This window comes from Lampris incognitus, chromosome 4 (genome assembly GCF_029633865.1).
Source record: "Lampris incognitus isolate fLamInc1 chromosome 4, fLamInc1.hap2, whole genome shotgun sequence".
Classification (NCBI taxonomy): Eukaryota; Metazoa; Chordata; class Actinopteri; order Lampriformes; family Lampridae; genus Lampris; species Lampris incognitus.
The window spans coordinates 73,128,690-73,150,129 of record NC_079214.1 but is presented as its reverse complement, the minus strand read 5'-3'; the positions used below and the strand labels follow the sequence as shown (position 1 = coordinate 73,150,129).

Sequence of the window (21,440 nt, the reverse complement as noted above, 5' to 3'; positions counted from 1 at the left end):
TCAGATTCTTGGCAAGAAATGCGTCACAGTCATGGCGGGTGACACTCGGTTTCCTCTTTTTGTTTTGCCGTTCTTACTCAGGCCGATGAACATCCTTGGGTAGGCCACGGACTCGTAGGCATTGTAGTTATTGGCAAGGAGCTTCTCCTGGAACTTACAGTCGCTGTTGTAGTGTAACTGAAAGAGAGGGATATTGGAGGAAAATGGGTATTATTTGAAATGTTGATTGTTTGGTGTGTATGAGACAAAACACAGTTGCTAGGCTTTTTTTAAGCTGAATTCGGTATTGTATGCCTTGATGATTATCAAACAATTGCTCTATTTTCAGTAGCCTAATGACTGCAGGCTCATTGTTGCTGCTCTGCTTGGTAGAACAAGTCAGGAGAACAAGTCAGTAGAACTGGACAGTAGAACAAGTCAGTAGAACTGGACAGTAGAACTGGACAGTAGTCTTCAAACGTCTGCTATGTTCTGACAGGTGGCAGCTGGACTGACTCATAATGGACTGACACAAATAACAATGGGAATTACACACATGATACGTTGTGGTACACATCTAATACTTCTGTTCAGCAAAACGTTGATTTGTAGTCTGTCTGTCTGTCTGTCTGTCTGTCTGTCTGTCTGTCTGTCTGTCTGTCTGTCTGTCTGTCTGTCTGTCTGTGGGTCCGTCTGTCTGTCTGTCTGTCTGTGGGTCCGTCTGTCTGTCTGTCTGTCTGTGGGTCTGTCTGTCTGTCTGTCTGTCTGTCTGTCTGTCTGTCTGTCTGTCTGTCTGTGGGTCTGTGGGTCTGTGTGCCTGTCTGTCTGTGTGTATCTCTGTTTGTCTGTGGTTCTGTCATTGTGCTTGTCAGTCTGTGGGTCTGTGGGTCTGTGTGTCTGTCAGTCTGTGTGTATCTCTGTTTGTCTGTGGTTCTGTCATTGTGCTTGTCTGTCTGTGGGTCTGTGGGTCTGTGTGTGTCTGTCAGTCTGTGTGTATCTCTGTTTGTCTGTGGTTCTGTCATTGTGCTTGTCAGTTTGTGGGTCTGTGGGTCTGTCTGTCTGTCTGTTTGTGTGTATCTCTGTTTGTCTGTGGTTCTGTCATTGTGCTTGTCAGTCTGTGGGTCTGTGTGTCTGTGTGTCTGTCTGTTTGTGTGTAACTCTGTTTGTCTGTGGTTCTGTCATTGTGCTTGTCTGTCTGTGGGTCTGTGGGTCTGTGGGTCTGTGGGTCTGTCTGTTTGTGTGTAACTCTGTTTGTCTGTGGTTCTGTCATTGTGCCTGTCAGTCTGCGGGTCTGTGGGTCTGTGTGTCTGTCAGTCTGTGTGTATCTCTGTTTGTCTGTGGTTCTGTCATTGTGCTTGTCAGTCTGTGGGTCTGTGGGTCTGTGGGTCTGTGGGTCTGTCTGTCTGTCTGTTTGTGTGTATCTCTGTTTGTCTGTGGTTCTGTCATTGTGCTTGTCTGTCTGTGGGTCTGTGGGTCTGTGTGTGTCTGTCTGTTTGTGTGTATCTCTGTTTGTCTGTGGTTCTGTCATTGTGCTTGTCTGTCTGTGGGTCTGTGGGTCTGTGGGTCTGTCTGTTTGTGTGTATCTCTGTTTGTCTGTGGTTCTGTCATTGTGCTTGTCTGTCTGTGGGTCTGTGGGTCTGTCTGTCTGTCTGTTTGTGTGTATCTCTGTTTGTCTGTGGTTCTGTCATTGTGCTTGTCAGTCTGTGGGTCTGTGGGTCTGTGTGTGTCTGTCTGTTTGTGTGTATCTCTGTTTGTCTGTGGTTCTGTCATTGTGCTTGTCAGTCTGTGGGTCTGTGGGTCTGTCTGTCTGTCTGTTTGTGTGTATCTCTGTTTGTCTGTGGTTCTGTCATTGTGCTTGTCAGTCTGTGGGTCTGTGGGTCTGTGTGTCTGTCAGTCTGTGTGTATCTCTGTTTGTCTGTGGTTCTGTCATTGTGCTTGTCTGTCTGTGGGTCTGTGGGTCTGTGTGTGTCTGTCAGTCTGTGTGTATCTCTGTTTGTCTGTGGTTCTGTCATTGTGCTTGTCAGTTTGTGGGTCTGTGGGTCTGTCTGTCTGTCTGTTTGTGTGTATCTCTGTTTGTCTGTGGTTCTGTCATTGTGCTTGTCAGTCTGTGGGTCTGTGTGTCTGTGTGTCTGTCTGTTTGTGTGTAACTCTGTTTGTCTGTGGTTCTGTCATTGTGCTTGTCTGTCTGTGGGTCTGTGGGTCTGTGGGTCTGTGGGTCTGTGGGTCTGTGTGTCTGTCTGTTTGTGTGTAACTCTATTTGTCTGTGGTTCTGTCATTGTGCCTGTCAGTCTGTGGGTCTGTGGGTCTGTGTGTCTGTCTGTTTGTGTGTATCTCTGTTTGTCTGTGGTTCTGTCATTGTGCTTGTCTGTCTGTGGGTCTGTGGGTCTGTGTGTGTCTGTCAGTCTGTGTGTATCTCTGTTTGTCTGTGGTTCTGTCATTGTGCTTGTCTGTCTGTGGGTCTGTGGGTCTGTGGGTCTGTGTGTGTCTGTCAGTCTGTGTGTATCTCTGTTTGTCTGTGGTTCTGTCATTGTGCTTGTCTGTCTGTGGGTCTGTGGGTCTGTGGGTCTGTGTGTCTGTCTGTTTGTGTGTATCTCTGTTTGTCTGTGGTTCTGTCATTGTGCTTGTCTGTCTGTGGGTCTGTGGGTCTGTGTGTCTGTCTGTTTGTGTGTATCTCTGTTTGTCTGTGGTTCTGTCATTGTGCTTGTCTGTCTGTGGGTCTGTGGGTCTGTGTGTGTCTGTCAGTCTGTGTGTATCTCTGTTTGTCTGTGGTTCTGTCATTGTGCTTGTCAGTCTGCGGGTCTGTGGGTCTGTGTGTGTCTGTCTGTTTGTGTGTATCTCTGTTTGTCTGTGGTTCTGTCATTGTGCTTGTCAGTCTGTGGGTCTGTGGGTCTGTCTGTCTGTCTGTTTGTGTGTATCTTTGTTTGTCTGTGGGTCTGTCATTGTGCTTGTCTGTCTGTGGGTCTGTGGGTCTGTGTGTGTCTGTCAGTCTGTGTGTATCTCTGTTTGTCTGTGGGTCTGTCATTGTGCTTGTCTGTCTGTGGGTCTGTGGGTCTGTGTGTGTCTGTCAGTCTGTGTGTATCTCTGTTTGTCTGTGGTTCTGTCATTGTGCTTGTCAGTCTGTGGGTCTGTGGGTCTGTGTGTGTCTGTCAGTCTGTGTGTATCTCTGTTTGTCTGTGGTTCTGTCATTGTGCTTGTCTGTCTGTGGGTCTGTGGGTCTGTGGGTCTGTGTGTCTGTCTGTTTGTGTGTATCTCTGTTTGTCTGTGGTTCTGTCATTGTGCTTGTCTGTCTGTGGGTCTGTGGGTCTGTGTGTGTCTGTCAGTCTGTGTGTATCTCTGTTTGTCTGTGGTTCTGTCATTGTGCTTGTCTGTCTGTGGGTCTGTGGGTCTGTGTGTGTCTGTCAGTCTGTGTGTATCTCTGTTTGTCTGTGGTTCTGTCATTGTGCTTGTCAGTCTGCGGGTCTGTGGGTCTGTGTGTGTCTGTCTGTTTGTGTGTATCTCTGTTTGTCTGTGGTTCTGTCATTGTGCTTGTCTGTCTGTGGGTCTGTGTGTGTCTGTCAGTCTGTCTGTTTGTGTGTATCTCTGTTTGTCTGTGGTTCTGTCATTGTGCTTGTCTGTCTGTGGGTCTGTGTGTGTCTGTCTGTTTGTCTGTTTGTGTCTGTCTGTTTGTGTGTATCTCTGTTTGTCTGTGGTTCTGTCATTGTGCTTGTCTGTCTGTGGGTCTGTGGGTCTGTCTGTCTGTCTGTTTGTGTGTATCTCTGTTTGTCTGTGGTTCTGTCATTGTGCTTGTCTGTCTGTGGGTCTGTGGGTCTGTGTGTGTCTGTCAGTCTGTGTGTATCTCTGTGTGTCTGTGGTTCTGTCATTGTACCTGTCAGTCTGTGGGTCTGTGGGTCTGTGTGTGTCTGTCAGTCTGTGTGTATCTCTATTTGTCTGTGGTTCTGTCATTGTGCTTGTCTGTCTGTGGGTCTGTGGGTCTGTGTGTGTCTGTGTGTGTCTGTCAGTCTGTGTGTCTGTCTGTGGGTCTGTGGGTCTGTGGGTCTGTGGGTCTGTGTGTCTGTCTGTTTGTGTGTATCTCTGTTTGTCTGTGGTTCTGTGGGTCTGTGTGTCTGTCAGTCTGTGTGTATCTCTGTTTGTCTGTGGTTCTGTCATTGTGCTTGTCAGTCTGCGGGTCTGTGGGTCTGTGTGTGTCTGTCTGTTTGTGTGTATCTCTGTTTGTCTGTGGTTCTGTCATTGTGCTTGTCAGTCTGCGGGTCTGTGGGTCTGTGTGTGTCTGTCTGTTTGTGTGTATCTCTGTTTGTCTGTGGTTCTGTCATTGTGCTTGTCTGTCTGTGGGTCTGTGGGTCTGTCTGTCTGTCTGTTTGTGTGTATCTCTGTTTGTCTGTGGGTCTGTCATTGTGCTTGTCTGTCTGTGGGTCTGTGGGTCTGTGTGTGTCTGTCAGTCTGTGTGTATCTCTGTGTGTCTGTGGTTCTGTCATTGTACCTGTCAGTCTGCGGGTCTGTGGGTCTGTGGGTCTGTGGGTCTGTGTGTCTGTCTGTTTGTGTGTATCTCTGTTTGTCTGTGGTTCTGTGGGTCTGTGTGTCTGTCAGTCTGTGTGTATCTCTGTTTGTCTGTGGTTCTGTCATTGTGCTTGTCAGTCTGCGGGTCTGTGGGTCTGTGTGTGTCTGTCTGTTTGTGTGTATCTCTGTTTGTCTGTGGTTCTGTCATTGTGCTTGTCTGTCTGTGGGTCTGTGGGTCTGTCTGTCTGTCTGTTTGTGTGTATCTCTGTTTGTCTGTGGGTCTGTCATTGTGCTTGTCTGTCTGTGGGTCTGTGGGTCTGTGTGTGTCTGTCAGTCTGTGTGTATCTCTGTGTGTCTGTGGTTCTGTCATTGTACCTGTCAGTCTGTGGGTCTGTGGGTCTGTGTGTCTGTCAGTCTGTGTGTATCTCTGTTTGTCTGTGGTTCTGTCATTGTGCTTGTCAGTTTGTGGGTCTGTGGGTCTGTCTGTCTGTCTGTTTGTGTGTATCTCTGTTTGTCTGTGGTTCTGTCATTGTGCTTGTCAGTCTGTGGGTCTGTGTGTCTGTGTGTCTGTCTGTTTGTGTGTAACTCTGTTTGTCTGTGGTTCTGTCATTGTGCTTGTCTGTCTGTGGGTCTGTGGGTCTGTGGGTCTGTGGGTCTGTCTGTCTGTCTGTTTGTGTGTATCTCTGTTTGTCTGTGGTTCTGTCATTGTGCTTGTCTGTCTGTGGGTCTGTGGGTCTGTGTGTGTCTGTCTGTTTGTGTGTATCTCTGTTTGTCTGTGGTTCTGTCATTGTGCTTGTCTGTCTGTGGGTCTGTGGGTCTGTGTGTGTCTGTCTGTTTGTGTGTATCTCTGTTTGTCTGTGGTTCTGTCATTGTGCTTGTCTGTCTGTGGGTCTGTGGGTCTGTGTGTGTCTGTCTGTTTGTGTGTAACTCTGTTTGTCTGTGGTTCTGTCATTGTGCTTGTCAGTCTGTGGGTCTGTGGGTCTGTGGGTCTGTGGGTCTGTCTGTCTGTCTGTTTGTGTGTATCTCTGTTTGTCTGTGGTTCTGTCATTGTGCTTGTCTGTCTGTGGGTCTGTGGGTCTGTGTGTGTCTGTCTGTTTGTGTGTATCTCTGTTTGTCTGTGGTTCTGTCATTGTGCTTGTCTGTCTGTGGGTCTGTGGGTCTGTCTGTCTGTCTGTTTGTGTGTATCTCTGTTTGTCTGTGGTTCTGTCATTGTGCTTGTCAGTCTGTGGGTCTGTGGGTCTGTGTGTGTCTGTCTGTTTGTGTGTATCTCTGTTTGTCTGTGGTTCTGTCATTGTGCTTGTCAGTCTGTGGGTCTGTGGGTCTGTCTGTCTGTCTGTTTGTGTGTATCTCTGTTTGTCTGTGGTTCTGTCATTGTGCTTGTCTGTCTGTGGGTCTGTGGGTCTGTGTGTCTGTCTGTTTGTGTGTATCTCTGTTTGTCTGTGGTTCTGTCATTGTGCTTGTCAGTCTGTGGGTCTGTGGGTCTGTGTGTCTGTCAGTCTGTGTGTATCTCTGTTTGTCTGTGGTTCTGTCATTGTGCTTGTCAGTCTGTGGGTCTGTGGGTCTGTGTGTCTGTCAGTCTGTGTGTATCTCTGTTTGTCTGTGGTTCTGTCATTGTGCTTGTCTGTCTGTGGGTCTGTGGGTCTGTGTGTGTCTGTCAGTCTGTGTGTATCTCTGTTTGTCTGTGGTTCTGTCATTGTGCTTGTCAGTCTGTGGGTCTGTGGGTCTGTGTGTCTGTCAGTCTGTGTGTATCTCTGTTTGTCTGTGGTTCTGTCATTGTGCTTGTCTGTCTGTGGGTCTGTGGGTCTGTGTGTGTCTGTCAGTTTGTGTGTATCTCTGTTTGTCTGTGGTTCTGTCATTGTGCTTGTCAGTCTGTGGGTCTGTGGGTCTGTGTGTCTGTCAGTCTGTGTGTATCTCTGTTTGTCTGTGGTTCTGTCATTGTGCTTGTCTGTCTGTGGGTCTGTGGGTCTGTGTGTGTCTGTCAGTCTGTGTGTATCTCTGTTTGTCTGTGGTTCTGTCATTGTGCTTGTCAGTTTGTGGGTCTGTGGGTCTGTCTGTCTGTCTGTTTGTGTGTATCTCTGTTTGTCTGTGGTTCTGTCATTGTGCTTGTCAGTCTGTGGGTCTGTGTGTCTGTGTGTCTGTCTGTTTGTGTGTAACTCTGTTTGTCTGTGGTTCTGTCATTGTGCTTGTCTGTCTGTGGGTCTGTGGGTCTGTGGGTCTGTGGGTCTGTGGGTCTGTGTGTCTGTCTGTTTGTGTGTAACTCTATTTGTCTGTGGTTCTGTCATTGTGCCTGTCAGTCTGTGGGTCTGTGGGTCTGTGTGTCTGTCTGTTTGTGTGTATCTCTGTTTGTCTGTGGTTCTGTCATTGTGCTTGTCAGTCTGTGGGTCTGTGGGTCTGTGGGTCTGTGTGTCTGTCTGTTTGTGTGTATCTCTGTTTGTCTGTGGTTCTGTGGGTCTGTGTGTCTGTCAGTCTGTGTGTATCTCTGTTTGTCTGTGGTTCTGTCATTGTGCTTGTCAGTCTGCGGGTCTGTGGGTCTGTGTGTGTCTGTCTGTTTGTGTGTATCTCTGTTTGTCTGTGGTTCTGTCATTGTGCTTGTCTGTCTGTGGGTCTGTGGGTCTGTCTGTCTGTCTGTTTGTGTGTATCTCTGTTTGTCTGTGGGTCTGTCATTGTGCTTGTCTGTCTGTGGGTCTGTGGGTCTGTGTGTGTCTGTCAGTCTGTGTGTATCTCTGTGTGTCTGTGGTTCTGTCATTGTACCTGTCAGTCTGTGGGTCTGTGGGTCTGTGTGTGTCTGTCAGTCTGTGTGTATCTCTGTTTGTCTGTGGTTCTGTCATTGTGCTTGTCTGTCTGTGGGTCTGTGGGTCTGTCTGTCTGTCTGTTTGTGTGTATCTCTGTTTGTCTGTGGTTCTGTCATTGTGCTTGTCTGTCTGTGGGTCTGTGGGTCTGTGTGTGTCTGTCAGTCTGTGTGTATCTCTGTTTGTCTGTGGTTCTGTCATTGTGCTTGTCTGTCTGTGGGTCTGTGGGTCTGTGTGTGTCTGTCTGTTTGTGTGTATCTCTGTTTGTCTGTGGTTCTGTCATTGTGCTTGTCAGTCTGCGGGTCTGTGGGTCTGTGTGTGTCTGTCTGTTTGTGTGTATCTCTGTTTGTCTGTGGTTCTGTCATTGTGCTTGTCAGTCTGTGGGTCTGTGGGTCTGTCTGTCTGTCTGTTTGTGTGTATCTCTGTTTGTCTGTGGGTCTGTCATTGTGCTTGTCTGTCTGTGGGTCTGTGGGTCTGTGTGTGTCTGTCAGTCTGTGTGTATCTCTGTGTGTCTGTGGTTCTGTCATTGTGCCTGTCAGTCTGTGGGTCTGTGGGTCTGTGTGTGTCTGTCAGTCTGTGTGTATCTCTGTTTGTCTGTGGTTCTGTCATTGTGCTTGTCAGTCTGTGGGTCTGTGGGTCTGTGTGTCTGTCTGTTTGTGTGTATCTCTGTTTGTCTGTGGTTCTGTCATTGTGCTTGTCAGTCTGTGGGTCTGTGGGTCTGTGTGTCTGTCTGTTTGTGTGTATCTCTGTTTGTCTGTGGTTCTGTCATTGTGCTTGTCTGTCTGTGGGTCTGTGGGTCTGTGTGTGTCTGTCAGTCTGTGTGTATCTCTGTTTGTCTGTGGTTCTGTCATTGTGCTTGTCTGTCTGTGGGTCTGTGGGTCTGTGGGTCTGTGTGTGTCTGTCAGTCTGTGTGTATCTCTGTTTGTCTGTGGTTCTGTCATTGTGCTTGTCTTTCTGTGGGTCTGTGGGTCTGTGGGTCTGTGTGTCTGTCTGTTTGTGTGTATCTCTGTTTGTCTGTGGTTCTGTGGGTCTGTGTGTCTGTCAGTCTGTGTGTATCTCTGTTTGTCTGTGGTTCTGTCATTGTGCTTGTCTGTCTGTGGGTCTGTGGGTCTGTGTGTGTCTGTCAGTCTGTGTGTATCTCTGTTTGTCTGTGGTTCTGTCATTGTGCTTGTCTGTCTGTGGGTCTGTGGGTCTGTGTGTGTCTGTCAGTCTGTGTGTATCTCTGTTTGTCTGTGGTTCTGTCATTGTGCTTGTCAGTCTGCGGGTCTGTGGGTCTGTGTGTGTCTGTCTGTTTGTGTGTATCTCTGTTTGTCTGTGGTTCTGTCATTGTGCTTGTCTGTCTGTGGGTCTGTGGGTCTGTCTGTCTGTCTGTTTGTGTGTATCTCTGTTTGTCTGTGGTTCTGTCATTGTGCTTGTCTGTCTGTGGGTCTGTGGGTCTGTCTGTCTGTCAGTCTGTGTGTATCTCTGTTTGTCTGTGGTTCTGTCATTGTGCTTGTCTGTCTGTGGGTCTGTGGGTCTGTGTGTGTCTGTCAGTCTGTGTGTATCTCTGTTTGTCTGTGGTTCTGTCATTGTGCTTGTCTGTCTGTGGGTCTGTGGGTCTGTCTGTCTGTCTGTTTGTGTGTATCTCTGTTTGTCTGTGGTTCTGTCATTGTGCTTGTCTGTCTGTGGGTCTGTGGGTCTGTCTGTCTGTCTGTTTGTGTGTATCTCTGTTTGTCTGTGGTTCTGTCATTGTGCTTGTCTGTCTGTGGGTCTGTGGGTCTGTGTGTGTCTGTCTGTTTGTTTTTATCTCTGTTTGTCTGTGGGTCTGTCATTGTGCTTGTCTGTCTGTGGGTCTGTGGGTCTGTCTGTCTGTCTGTTTGTGTGTATCTCTGTTTGTCTGTGGTTCTGTCATTGTGCTTGTCTGTCTGTGGGTCTGTGGGTCTGTGTGTGTCTGTCAGTCTGTGTGTATCTCTGTTTGTCTGTGGTTCTGTCATTGTGCTTGTCTGTCTGCGGGTCTGTGGGTCTGTGGTGTCTGTCTGTTTGTTTTTATCTCTGTTTGTCTGTGGGTCTGTCATTGTGCTTGTCTGTCTGTGGGTCTGTGGGTCTGTCTGTCTGTCTGTTTGTGTGTATCTCTGTTTGTCTGTGGTTCTGTCATTGTGCTTGTCTGTCTGTGGGTCTGTGGGTCTGTCTGTTTGTTTTTATCTCTGTTTGTCTGTGGTTCTGTCATTGTGCTTGTCTGTCTGTGGGTCTGTGGGTCTGTCTGTCTGTCTGTTTGTGTGTATCTCTGTTTGTCTGTGGTTCTGTCATTGTGCTTGTCTGTCTGTGGGTCTGTGGGTCTGTGTGTGTCTGTCAGTCTGTGTGTATCTCTGTTTGTCTGTGGTTCTGTCATTGTGCTTGTCTGTCTGTGGGTCTGTGGGTCTGTCTGTTTGTTTTTATCTCTGTTTGTCTGTGGTTCTGTGTGTGTCTGTCAGTCTGTGTGTATCTCTGTTTGTCTGTGGTTCTGTCATTGTGCTTGTCAGTCTGTGGGTCTGTGGGTCTGTGTGTGTCTGTCTGTTTGTTTTTATCTCTGTTTGTCTGTGGTTCTGTCATTGTGCTTGTCTGTCTGTGGGTCTGTGGGTCTGTGTGTCTGTCTGTTTGTGTGTATCTCTGTTTGTCTGTGGGTCTGTGGGTCTGTGTGTGTCTGTCTGTTTGTGTGTATCTCTGTGTGTCTGTGGTTCTGTCATTGTGCTTGTCAGTCTGTGGGTCTGTGGGTCTGTGTGTCTGTCTGTCTGTGTGTATCTCTGTTTGTCTGTGGTTCTGTCATTGTGCTTGTCTGTCTGTGGGTCTGTGGGTCTGTGTGTCTGTCTGTTTGTGTGTATCTCTGTTTGTCTGTGGTTCTGTCATTGTGCTTGTCTGTCTGTGGGTCTGTGGGTCTGTGTGTGTCTGTCAGTCTGTGTGTATCTCTGTTTGTCTGTGGTTCTGTCATTGTGCTTGTCAGTCTGCGGGTCTGTGGGTCTGTGTGTGTCTGTCTGTTTGTGTGTATCTGTGTTTGTCTGTGGTTCTGTCATTGTGCTTGTCAGTCTGTGGGTCTGTGGGTCTGTCTGTCTGTCTGTTTGTGTGTATCTCTGTTTGTCTGTGGGTCTGTCATTGTGCTTGTCTGTCTGTGGGTCTGTGGGTCTGTGTGTGTCTGTCAGTCTGTGTGTATCTCTGTGTGTCTGTGGTTCTGTCATTGTGCTTGTCAGTCTGTGGGTCTGTGGGTCTGTGTGTCTGTCTGTTTGTGTGTATCTCTGTTTGTCTGTGGTTCTGTCATTGTGCTTGTCAGTCTGTGGGTCTGTGGGTCTGTGTGTGTGTGTGTGTGTGTGTGTGTGTGTGTGTGTGTGTGTTTTTCTGTCTGTCTGTCTGTCTGTCTGCCTGTCTGTGTCTGTGTGTTTGTCTGTTTGTCTGTGTGTCTCTCTTTGTGTGTGTTTGAGTGTGTGTGTCTGTGGGTCTGTGGTTCTGTCATTGTGTGTGTATTTCTGTTTGTCTGTGGTTCTGTCTTTGTGCCTGTCTGTCTGTGGGTCCGTCTGTGTGTGTGTGTGTGTGTGTGTGTGTGTGTGTGTGTGTGTGTGTGTGTGTGTGTGTGTGTGTGTGTGTGCGTCTGTCTGTAGCTATGTCTGCCTGTCTGTCTGTGGGTCTGTGTGTGGGCCTATGTGTCTGTCTGCCTGTGGGTCTGTTTGTTTGTCTGTGTGTGTGTGTGTGTGTGTGTGTGTGTGTGTGTGTGTGTGTGTGTGTGTGTGTGTGTGTGCCTGTTTGTCTGTGGGTCTGTGTGTTTTTCTGTGGGTCTGTGTGTCTCTCTGTCTGTGGGTCTGTGTGTTTGTCTGTGGGTCTATGTGTCTTCCTGTCTGTGGGTCTGTGTGTTTGTCTGTGTTTGTGTGTCTGTCTGTTGGTCTGTGTGTCTTTCTGTCTGTGGGTCTGTGTGTTTGTCTGTGGGTCTGTGTGTCTTTCTGTCTGTATGTGTGTGTGTGTGTCTTTCTGTCTGTGGGTCTGTGTGTCTGTGTGTGTTTGTCTGTGTGTGTGTGGGTCTGTGTGTCTGTGTGTGTGTGGGTCTGTGTGTCTTTCTGTCTGTGTGTCTGTGGGTCTGTGTGTCTGTGTGTGTGGGTCTGTGTGTGTGTGTGTGTTTGTCTGTGGGTCTGTGTGTCTGTCTGTCTGTGGGTCTGTGTGTTTCTGTCTGTCGGTCTGTGTGTTTGTCTGTGGGTTTGTGTGTCTTTCTGTCTGTGTGTGTGTGTGTCTTTCTGTCTTTTGGTCTGTGTGTCTTTCTGTCTGTGTGTGTGTGTGTCTTTCTGTCTTTTGGTCTGTGTGTCTTTCTGTCTGTGGGTCTGTGTGTCTTTCTGTCTGTGGGTCTGTGTGTCTTTCTGTCTTTTGGTCTGTGTGTCTTTCTGTCTTTTGGTCTGTGTGTCTTTCTGTCTGTCGGTCTGTGTGTCTGTGTGCCTGTCAGTCTGTGTGTATCTCTGTTTGTCTGTGGTTCTGTCATTGTGCTTGTCTGTCTGTGGGTCTGTGGGTCTGTGTGTCTGTCTGTTTGTGTGTATCTCTGTTTGTCTGTGGTTCTGTCATTGTGCTTGTCTGTCTGTGGGTCTGTGGGTCTGTGTGTCTGTCTGTTTGTGTGTATCTCTGTTTGTCTGTGGTTCTGTCATTGTGCTTGTCTGTCTGTGGGTCTGTGGGTCTGTGGGTCTGTCTGTTTGTGTGTATCTCTGTTTGTCTGTGGTTCTGTCATTGTGCTTGTCAGTCTGTGGGTCTGTGGGTCTGTCTGTCTGTCTGTTTGTGTGTATCTCTGTGTGTCTGTGGTTCTGTCATTGTGCCTGTCAGTCTGCGGGTCTGTGGGTCTGTGTGTCTGTCTGTTTGTGTGTATCTCTGTTTGTCTGTGGTTCTGTCATTGTGCTTGTCAGTCTGTGGGTCTGTGGGTCTGTGTGTGTCTGTCAGTCTGTGTGTATCTCTGTTTGTCTGTGGTTCTGTCATTGTGCTTGTCTGTCTGTGGGTCTGTGGGTCTGTGTGTCTGTCTGTTTGTGTGTATCTCTGTTTGTCTGTGGTTCTGTCATTGTGCTTGTCTGTCTGTGGGTCTGTGGGTCTGTGTGTCTGTCTGTTTGTGTGTATCTCTGTTTGTCTGTGGTTCTGTCATTGTGCTTGTCTGTCTGTGGGTCTGTGGGTCTGTGGGTCTGTCTGTTTGTGTGTATCTCTGTTTGTCTGTGGTTCTGTCATTGTGCTTGTCAGTCTGTGGGTCTGTGGGTCTGTGTGTCTGTCTGTTTGTGTGTATCTCTGTTTGTCTGTGGTTCTGTCATTGTGCTTGTCTGTCTGTGGGTCTGTGGGTCTGTGGGTCTGTCTGTTTGTGTGTATCTCTGTGTGTCTGTGGTTCTGTCATTGTGCCTGTCAGTCTGCGGGTCTGTGGGTCTGTGTGTCTGTCTGTTTGTGTGTATCTCTGTTTGTCTGTGGTTCTGTCATTGTGCTTGTCAGTCTGTGGGTCTGTGGGTCTGTGTGTGTCTGTCTGTTTGTGTGTATCTCTGTTTGTCTGTGGTTCTGTCATTGTGCTTGTCTGTCTGTGGGTCTGTGGGTCTGTGTGTGTCTGTCAGTCTGTGTGTATCTCTGTTTGTCTGTGGTTCTGTCATTGTGCTTGTCTGTCTGTGGGTCTGTGGGTCTGTGGGTCTGTGGGTCTGTCTGTCTGTCTGTTTGTGTGTATCTCTGTGTGTCTGTGGTTCTGTCATTGTGCCTGTCAGTCTGCGGGTCTGTGGGTCTGTGTGTCTGTCTGTTTGTGTGTATCTCTGTTTGTCTGTGGTTCTGTCATTGTGCTTGTCAGTCTGTGGGTCTGTGGGTCTGTGTGTGTCTGTCTGTTTGTGTGTATCTCTGTTTGTCTGTGGTTCTGTCATTGTGCTTGTCTGTCTGTGGGTCTGTGGGTCTGTGTGTGTCTGTCAGTCTGTGTGTATCTCTGTTTGTCTGTGGTTCTGTCATTGTGCTTGTCTGTCTGTGGGTCTGTGGGTCTGTCTGTCTGTCTGTTTGTGTGTATCTCTGTTTGTCTGTGGTTCTGTCATTGTGCTTGTCAGTCTGTGGGTCTGTGGGTCTGTGTGTCTGTCTGTTTGTGTGTATCTCTGTTTGTCTGTGGGTCTGTCATTGTGCTTGTCTGTCTGTGGGTCTGCGGGTCTGTGTGTCTGTCTGTTTGTGTGTATCTCTGTTTGTCTGTGGGTCTGTCAGTCTGTGTCTCTCTGTGTGTCTGTCTGTGTCTCTCTGTGTGTCTGTCTGTTTGTCTGTCTGTGTGTCTTTCTGTCTGTGGGTCTGTGTGTGTGTGTGTGTGTGTGTGTGTGTGTGTGTGTGTGTGTGTGTGTGTGTGTGTGTGTGTCTGTGTGTGTGTGTGTGTGTGTGTGTGTGTGTGTGTGTGTGTGTGTGTGTGTTTTTCTGTCTGTCTGTCTGTCTGTCTGCCTGTCTGTGTCTGTGTGTTTGTCTGTTTGTCTGTGTGTCTCTCTTTGTGTGTGTTTGAGTGTGTGTGTCTGTGGGTCTGTGGTTCTGTCATTGTGTGTGTATTTCTGTTTGTCTGTGGTTCTGTCTTTGTGCCTGTCTGTCTGTGGGTCCGTCTGTGTGTGTGTGTGTGTGTGTGTGTGTGTGTGTGTGTGTGTGTGTGTGTGTGTGTGTGTGTGTGTGTGTGTGTGTGTGTGTGTGCGTCTGTCTGTAGCTATGTCTGCCTGTCTGTCTGTGGGTCTCTGTGTGGGCCTATGTGTCTGTCTGCCTGTGGGTCTGTTTGTTTGTCTGTGTGTGTGTGTGTGTGTGTGTGTGTGTGTGTGTGTGTGTGTGTGTGCCTGTTTGTCTGTGGGTCTGTGTGTTTTTCTGTGGGTCTGTGTGTCTCTCTGTCTGTGGGTCTGTGTGTTTGTCTGTGGGTCTATGTGTCTTCCTGTCTGTGGGTCTGTGTGTTTGTCTGTGTTTGTGTGTCTGTCTGTTGGTCTGTGTGTCTTTCTGTCTGTGGGTCTGTGTGTTTGTCTGTGGGTCTGTGTGTCTTTCTGTCTGTATGTGTGTGTGTGTGTGTCTTTCTGTCTGTGGGTCTGTGTGTCTGTGGGTCTGTTTGTCTGTGTGTGTGTGGGTCTGTGTGTCTGTGTGTGTGTGGGTCTGTGTGTCTTTCTGTCTGTGTGTCTGTGGGTCTGTGTGTCTGTGTGTGTGGGTCTGTGTGTGTGTGTGTGTTTGTCTGTGGGTCTGTGTGTCTGTCTGTCTGTGGGTCTGTGTGTTTCTGTCTGTGGGTCTGTGTGTTTGTCTGTGGGTTTGTGTGTCTTTCTGTCTGTGTGTGTGTGTGTCTTTCTGTCTTTTGGTCTGTGTTTCTTTCTGTCTGTGGGTGTGTGTGTCTTTCTGTCTGTGGGTCTGTGTGTCTTTCTGTCTGTGGGTATGTGTGTGTCTTTCTGTCTGTGGGTCTGTGTGTCTTTCTGTCTGTGGGTCTGTGTGTCTTTCTGTCTGTGGGTGTGTGTGTCTTTCTGTCTGTGGGTGTGTGTGTCTTTCTGTCTGTGGGTCTGTGTGTCTTTCTGTCTGTGGGTCTGTGTGTCTTTCTGTCTTTTGGTCTGTGTGTCTTTCTGTCTGTGGGTCTGTGTGTCTGTCTGTGGGTCTGTGTGTTTTTCTGTCTGTGGGTCTGTGTGTCTTTCTGTCTGTGGGTCTGTGTGTCTTTCTGTCTGTGGGTCTGTGTGTCTTTCTGTCTTTTGTTCTGTGTGTCTTTCTGTCTGTGGGTCTGTGTGTCTTTCTGTCTGTGGGTCTGTGTGTCTTTCTGTCTTTTGGTCTGTGTGTCTTTCTGTCTGTGGGTCTGTGTGTCTTTCTGTCTTTTGGTCTGTGTGTCTTTCTGTCTTTTGGTCTGTGTGTCTTTCTGTCTGTGGGTCTGTGTGTCTTTCTGTCTGTGGGTCTGTGTGTCTTTCTGTCTTTTGGTCTGTGGGTCTGTGTGTCTTTCTGTCTGTGGGTCTGTGTGTCTTTCTGTCTTTTGGTCTGTGGGTCTGTGTGTCTTTCTGTCTGTGGGTCTGTGTGTCTTTCTGTCTTTTGGTCTGTGTGTCTTTCTGTCTTTTGGTCTGTGTGTCTTTCTGTCTGTGGGTCTGTGTGTCTTTCTGTCTGTGGGTCTGTGTGTCTTTCTGTCTTTTGGTCTGTGGGTCTGTGTGTCTTTCTGTCTGTGGGTCTGTGTGTCTTTCTGTCTGTGGGTCTGTGTGTCTTTCTGTCTTTTGGTCTGTGGGTCTGTGTGTCTTTCTGTCTGTGGGTCTGTGTGTCTTTCTGTCTTTTGGTCTGTGTGTCTGTGTGTCTTTCTGTCTGTGGGTCTGTGTGTCTTTCTGTCTTTTGGTCTGTGTGTCTTTCTGTCTGTGGGTCTGTGTGTCTTTCTGTCTGTGGGTCTGTGTGTCTCTCTGTCTTTTGGTCTGTGTGTCTTTCTGTCTGTGGGTCTGTGTGTCTTTCTGTCTGTGGGTCTGTGTGTCTTTCTGTCTGTGGGTCTGTGTGTCTTTCTGTCTGTGGGTCTGTGTGTCTTTCTGTCTGTTGGTCCGTGTGTCTTTCTGTCTGTGTGTGTGTGTGTGTGTGTGTGTGTGTGTGTGTGTGTGTGTGTGTGTGTGTGTGTGTGTGTGTGTGTGTGTGTGTGTGTGTGTGTGTGTGTGTGTCTGTCTGTCTGTCTGTCTGTCTGTGGGTCTGTGTGTCTTTCTGTCTTTTAGTCTGTGTGTCTTTCTGTCTGTGGGTCTGTGTGTCTTTCTGTGTGTGTGTGTGTGTGTGTGTGTCTTTCTGTCTGTGGGTCTGTGTGTTTTTCTGTCTTTGGGTCTGTGTGTTTGTCTGTGGGTCTGTGTGTCTTTCTGTCTGTGCGTCTGTGTGTCTGTGTGTGGGTCTGTGTGATTGTCTGTGGGTCTGTGTGTTTGCCTGTGGGTCTGTGTGTCTGTCTGTCTGTGGGTCTGTGTGTCTTTCTGTCTGTGGGTCTGTGTGTCTGTGTGTGGGTCTGTGTGATTGTCTCTGGGTCTGTGTGTTTGTCTGTGGGTCTGTGTGTGTCGTTCTGTCTGTGGGTCTGTGTGTCTGTGTGTGTGTGGGTCTGTGTGGTTGTGTGTGTGTGTGCGTGTCTTTCTGTCTGTGGGTCTGTGTGTTTGTCTGTGGGTCTGTGTGTCTGTCTGTCTGTGGGTCTGTGTGTCTTTCTGTCTGTGGGTCTGTGTGTTTGTCTGTGTTTGTGTGTCTGTCTGTGGGTCTGTGTGTCTTTCTGTCTGTGTGTGTGTGCGTCTTTCTGTCTTTTGGTCTGTGTGTTTGTCTGTGGGTCTGTGTGTTTGTCTGTGGGTCTGTTTGTCTTTCTGTCTGTGTGTGTGTGTGTGTGTGTGTGTGTCTTTCTGTCTGTGGGTCTGTGTGTCTGTCTGTGTGTCTGTGTGTTTGTCTGTGTGTCTGTGTGTCTTTCTGTCTGTGTGTGTTTATGTCTTTCTGTCTTTTGGTCTGTGTGTCTTTCTGTCTGTGGGTCTGTGTGTTTGTCTGTGGGTCTGTGTGTCTTTCTGTCTGTGTGTGTATGTGTGTGTGTGTCTTTCTGTCTGTGGGTCTGTGTGTCTGTCTGTGTGTGGGTCTGTGTGTCTGTCTGTCTGTGGGTCTGTGTGTCTTTCTGTCTTTTGGTCTGTGTGTCTTTCTGTCTGTGGGTCTGTGTGTCTTTCTGTCTGTGGGTCTGTGTGTGTGTCTGTCTGTGGGTCTGTGTGTCTTTCTCTCTGTGGGTCTGTGTGTCTTTCTGTCTGTGGGTCTGTGTGTCTTTCTGTCTGTGGGTCTGTGTGTCTTTCTGTCTGTGGGTCTGTGTGACTTTCTGTCTGTGGGTCTGTGTGACTTTCTGTCTGTGGGTCTGTGTGACTTTCTGTCTGTGGGTCTGTGTGACTTTCTGTCTTTTCGTCTGTGTGTCTTTCTGTCTGTGGGTCTGTGTGTCTTTCTGTGGGTCTGTGTGTCTTTCTGTCTGTGGGTCTGTGTGTCTTTCTGTCTTTTGGTCTGTGGGTCTGTGTGTCTTTCTGTCTGTGGGTCTGTGTGTCTTTCTGTCTGTGGGTCTGTGTGACTTTCTGTCTTTTCGTCTGTGTGTCTTTCTGTCTGTGGGTCTGTGTGTCTTTCTGTGGGTCTGTGTGTCTTTCTGTCTGTGGGTCTGTGTGTCTTTCTGTCTTTTGGTCTGTGGGTCTGTGTGTCTTTCTGTCTGTGGGTCTGTGTGTCTTTCTGTCTTTTGGTCTGTGTGTCTTTCTGTCTTTTGGTCTGTGTGTCTTTCTGTCTGTGGGTCTGTGTGTCTTTCTGTCTGTGGGTCTGTGTGTCTTTCTGTCTTTTGGTCTGTGGGTCTGTGTGTCTTTCTGTCTGTGGGTCTGTGTGTCTTTCTGTCTGTGGGTCTGTGTGTCTTTCTGTCTTTTGGTCTGTGGGTCTGTGTGTCTTTCTGTCTGTGGGTCTGTGTGTCTTTCTGTCTTTTGGTCTGTGTGTCTGTGTGTCTTTCTGTCTGTGGGTCTGTGTGTCTTTCTGTCTTTTGGTCTGTGTGTCTTTCTGTCTGTGGGTCTGTGTGTCTTTCTGTCTGTGGGTCTGTGTGTCTCTCTGTCTTTTGGTCTGTGTGTCTTTCTGTCTGTGGGTCTGTGTGTCTTTCTGTCTGTGGGTCTGTGTGTCTTTCTGTCTGTGGGTCTGTGTGTCTTTCTGTCTGTGGGTCTGTGTGTCTTTCTGTCTGTTGGTCCGTGTGTCTTTCTGTCTGTGTGTGTGTGTGTGTGTGTGTGTGTGTGTGTGTGTGTGTGTGTGTGTGTGTGTGTGTGTGTGTGTGTGTGTCTGTCTGTCTGTCTGTCTGTCTGTCTGTGGGTCTGTGTGTCTTTCTGTCTTTTAGTCTGTGTGTCTTTCTGTCTGTGGGTCTGTGTGTCTTTCTGTGTGTGTGTGTGTGTGTGTGTGTCTTTCTGTCTGTGGGTCTGTGTGTTTTTCTGTCTTTGGGTCTGTGTGTTTGTCTGTGGGTCTGTGTGTCTTTCTGTCTGTGCGTCTGTGTGTCTGTGTGTGGGTCTGTGTGATTGTCTGTGGGTCTGTGTGTTTGCCTGTGGGTCTGTGTGTCTGTCTGTCTGTGGGTCTGTGTGTCTTTCTGTCTGTGGGTCTGTGTGTCTGTGTGTGGGTCTGTGTGATTGTCTCTGGGTCTGTGTGTTTGTCTGTGGGTCTGTGTGTGTCGTTCTGTCTGTGGGTCTGTGTGTCTGTGTGTGTGTGGGTCTGTGTGGTTGTGTGTGTGTGTGCGTGTCTTTCTGTCTGTGGGTCTGTGTGTTTGTCTGTGGGTCTGTGTGTCTGTCTGTCTGTGGGTCTGTGTGTCTTTCTGTCTGTGGGTCTGTGTGTTTGTCTGTGTTTGTGTGTCTGTCTGTGGGTCTGTGTGTCTTTCTGTCTGTGTGTGTGTGCGTCTTTCTGTCTTTTGGTCTGTGTGTTTGTCTGTGGGTCTGTGTGTTTGTCTGTGGGTCTGTTTGTCTTTCTGTCTGTGTGTGTGTGTGTGTGTGTGTGTGTCTTTCTGTCTGTGGGTCTGTGTGTCTGTCTGTGTGTCTGTGTGTTTGTCTGTGTGTCTGTGTGTCTTTCTGTCTGTGTGTGTTTATGTCTTTCTGTCTTTTGGTCTGTGTGTCTTTCTGTCTGTGGGTCTGTGTGTTTGTCTGTGGGTCTGTGTGTCTTTCTGTCTGTGTGTGTATGTGTGTGTGTGTCTTTCTGTCTGTGGGTCTGTGTGTCTGTCTGTGTGTGGGTCTGTGTGTCTGTCTGTCTGTGGGTCTGTGTGTCTTTCTGTCTTTTGGTCTGTGTGTCTTTCTGTCTGTGGGTCTGTGTGTCTTTCTGTCTGTGGGTCTGTGTGTGTGTCTGTCTGTGGGTCTGTGTGTCTTTCTCTCTGTGGGTCTGTGTGTCTTTCTGTCTGTGGGTCTGTGTGTCTTTCTGTCTGTGGGTCTGTGTGTCTTTCTGTCTGTGGGTCTGTGTGACTTTCTGTCTGTGGGTCTGTGTGACTTTCTGTCTGTGGGTCTGTGTGACTTTCTGTCTGTGGGTCTGTGTGACTTTCTGTCTTTTCGTCTGTGTGTCTTTCTGTCTGTGGGTCTGTGTGTCTTTCTGTGGGTCTGTGTGTCTTTCTGTCTTTTCGTCTGTGTGTTTGTCTGTGGGTCTGTGTGTCTGTCTGTCTGTTGCTCTGTGAGTCTGTGTGTCTGTGTATGTGTGAGTCTGTGTGTGTGTGTGTGTGTGTATGTGTCTTTTTGTCTGTGTGTCTGTCTGTCTGTGGGTCTGTGTGTTTTTCTGTGGGTCTGTGTGTCTTTCTGTCTATGGGTCTATGTGTTTGTCTGTGTTTGTGTGTCTGTCTGCGGGTCTGTGTGTCTTTCTGTCTGTGGGTCTGTGTGTCTTTCTGTCTGTGTGTGTGTGTGTCTTTCTGTCTTTTGGTCTGTGTGTCTTTTTGTCTTGTGGGTCTGTGTGTGTGTGTGTGTGTGTGTGTGTGTGTGTGTGTGTGTGTGTGTGTGTGTGTGTGTGTGTGTGTGTGTGTGTGTCTTTCTGTCTGTGGGTCTGTGTGTGTGTGTGTGTCTTTCTGTCTGTGGGTCTTTGTGTGTGTGTCTTTCTGTCTGTGGGTCTGTGTGTTTGTCTGTGGGTCTGTGTGTCTGTGTGTCTGTGTGTCTGTGTGTCTTTCTGTCTGTGGGTCTGTGTGTCTGTGTGTGTGTGGGTCTGTGTGTTTGTCTGTGTGTCTGTGTGTCTTTCTGTCGATGTGTGTGTGTGTCTTTCTGTCTTTTGGTCTGTGTGTTTGTCTGTGGGTCTGTGTATCTTTCTGTGTGTGTGTGTGTCTGTGTGTATGTGTCTTTCTGTCTGTGGGTCTTTGTGTGTGTGTCTTTCTGTCTGTGGGTCTGTGTGTTTGCCTGTGGGTCTGTGTGTCTTTCTGTCTGTGTGTGTGTGTGTCTTTCTGTCTTTTGGTCTGTGTGTTTGCCTGTGGGTCTGTGTGTTTGCCTGTGGGTCTGTGTGTCTGTGGGTCTGTGTGTCTTTCTGTCTGTGGGTCTGTGTGTCTTTCTGTCTGTGGGTCTGTGTGTCTTTCTGTCTGTGGGTCTGTGTGTCTTTCTGTCTGTGGGTCTGTGTGTCTTTCTGTCTGTGTGTCTGTGTGTCTTTCTGTCTGTGGGTCTGTGTGTCTTTCCGTCTGTGGGTCTTTGTGTGTGGGTCTGTCTGTGGGTCTGTGTGTCTTTCTCTCTGTGGGTCTGTGTGTCTTTCTGTCTGTGGGTCTGTGTGTGTGTCTGTCTGTGGGTCTGTGTGTGTGTCTGTCTGTGGGTCTGTGTGTCTTTCTGTCTGTGGGTATGTGTGTCTTTCTGTCTTTTGGTCTGTGTGTCTGTGTGTCTGTCTGTGGGTCTGTGTGTCTTTCTGTCTTTTGTTCTGTGTGTCTTTCTGTCTTTTGTTCTGTGTGTCTTTCTGTCTTTTGTTCTGTGTGTCTTTCTGTCTTTTGTTCTGTGTGTCTTTCTGTCTGTGGGTCTGTGTGTCTGTCTGTCTGTGGGTCTGTGTGTCTGTCTGTCTGTGGGTCTGTGTGTCTTTCTGTCTGTGGGTCTGTGTGTCTGTCTGTCTGTGGGTCTGTGTGTCTTTCTGTCTGTGGGTCTGTGTGCCTGTCAGTCTGTGTGTATCTCTGTTTGTCTGTGGTTCTGTCATTGTGCTTGTCTGTCTGTGGGTCTGTGGGTCTGTGTGTCTTTCTGTCTGTGGGTCTGTGTGTCTTTCTGTCTGTGGGTCTGTGTGTCTGTGTGTCTTTCTGTCTGTGGGTCTGTGTGTCTGTCTGTGGGTCTGTGTGTCTTTCTGTCTGTGGGTCTGTGTGTCTTTCTGTCTGTGGGTCTGTGTGTCTTTCTGTCTGTGGGTCTGTGTGTCTTTCTGTCTGTGGGTCTGTGTGTCTTTCTGTCTGTGGGTCTGTGTGTCTGTGTGTCTTTCTGTCTGTGGGTCTGTGTGTCTGTCTGTGGGTCTGTGTGTCTTTCTGTCTGTGGGTCTGTGTGTCTTTCTGTCTGTGGGTCTGTGTGTCTTTCTGTCTGTGGGTCTGTGTGTCTGTGTGTCTTTCTGTCTGTGGGTCTGTGTGTCTGTCTGTGGGTCTGTGTGTCTTTCTGTCTGTGGGTCTGTGTGTCTTTCTGTCTGTGGGTCTGTGTGTCTTTCTGTCTGTGGGTCTGTGTGTCTTTCTGTCTGTGGGTCTGTGTGTCTTTCTGTCTGTGGGTCTGTGGGTCTGTGTGCCTGTCAGTCTGTGTGTATCTCTGTTTGTCTGTGGTTCTGTCATTGTGCTTGTCTTTCTGTGGGTCTGTGGGTCTGTGT

General features: G+C 48.5%; 1 protein-coding gene across 1 annotated transcript in view; it reads right to left on the bottom strand.

The window, feature by feature from the left end:
- The window catches only part of fgf4 (fibroblast growth factor 4), a 178,705-nt gene continuing 157,265 nt past the window's right edge, over positions 1-21,440 (bottom strand). Inside the window, exon 3 of the mRNA XM_056279120.1 lies at positions 1-177. Coding sequence (XP_056135095.1) covers positions 1-177 — 177 coding nt within the window. The remainder of the gene's footprint in view (positions 178-21,440) is intronic.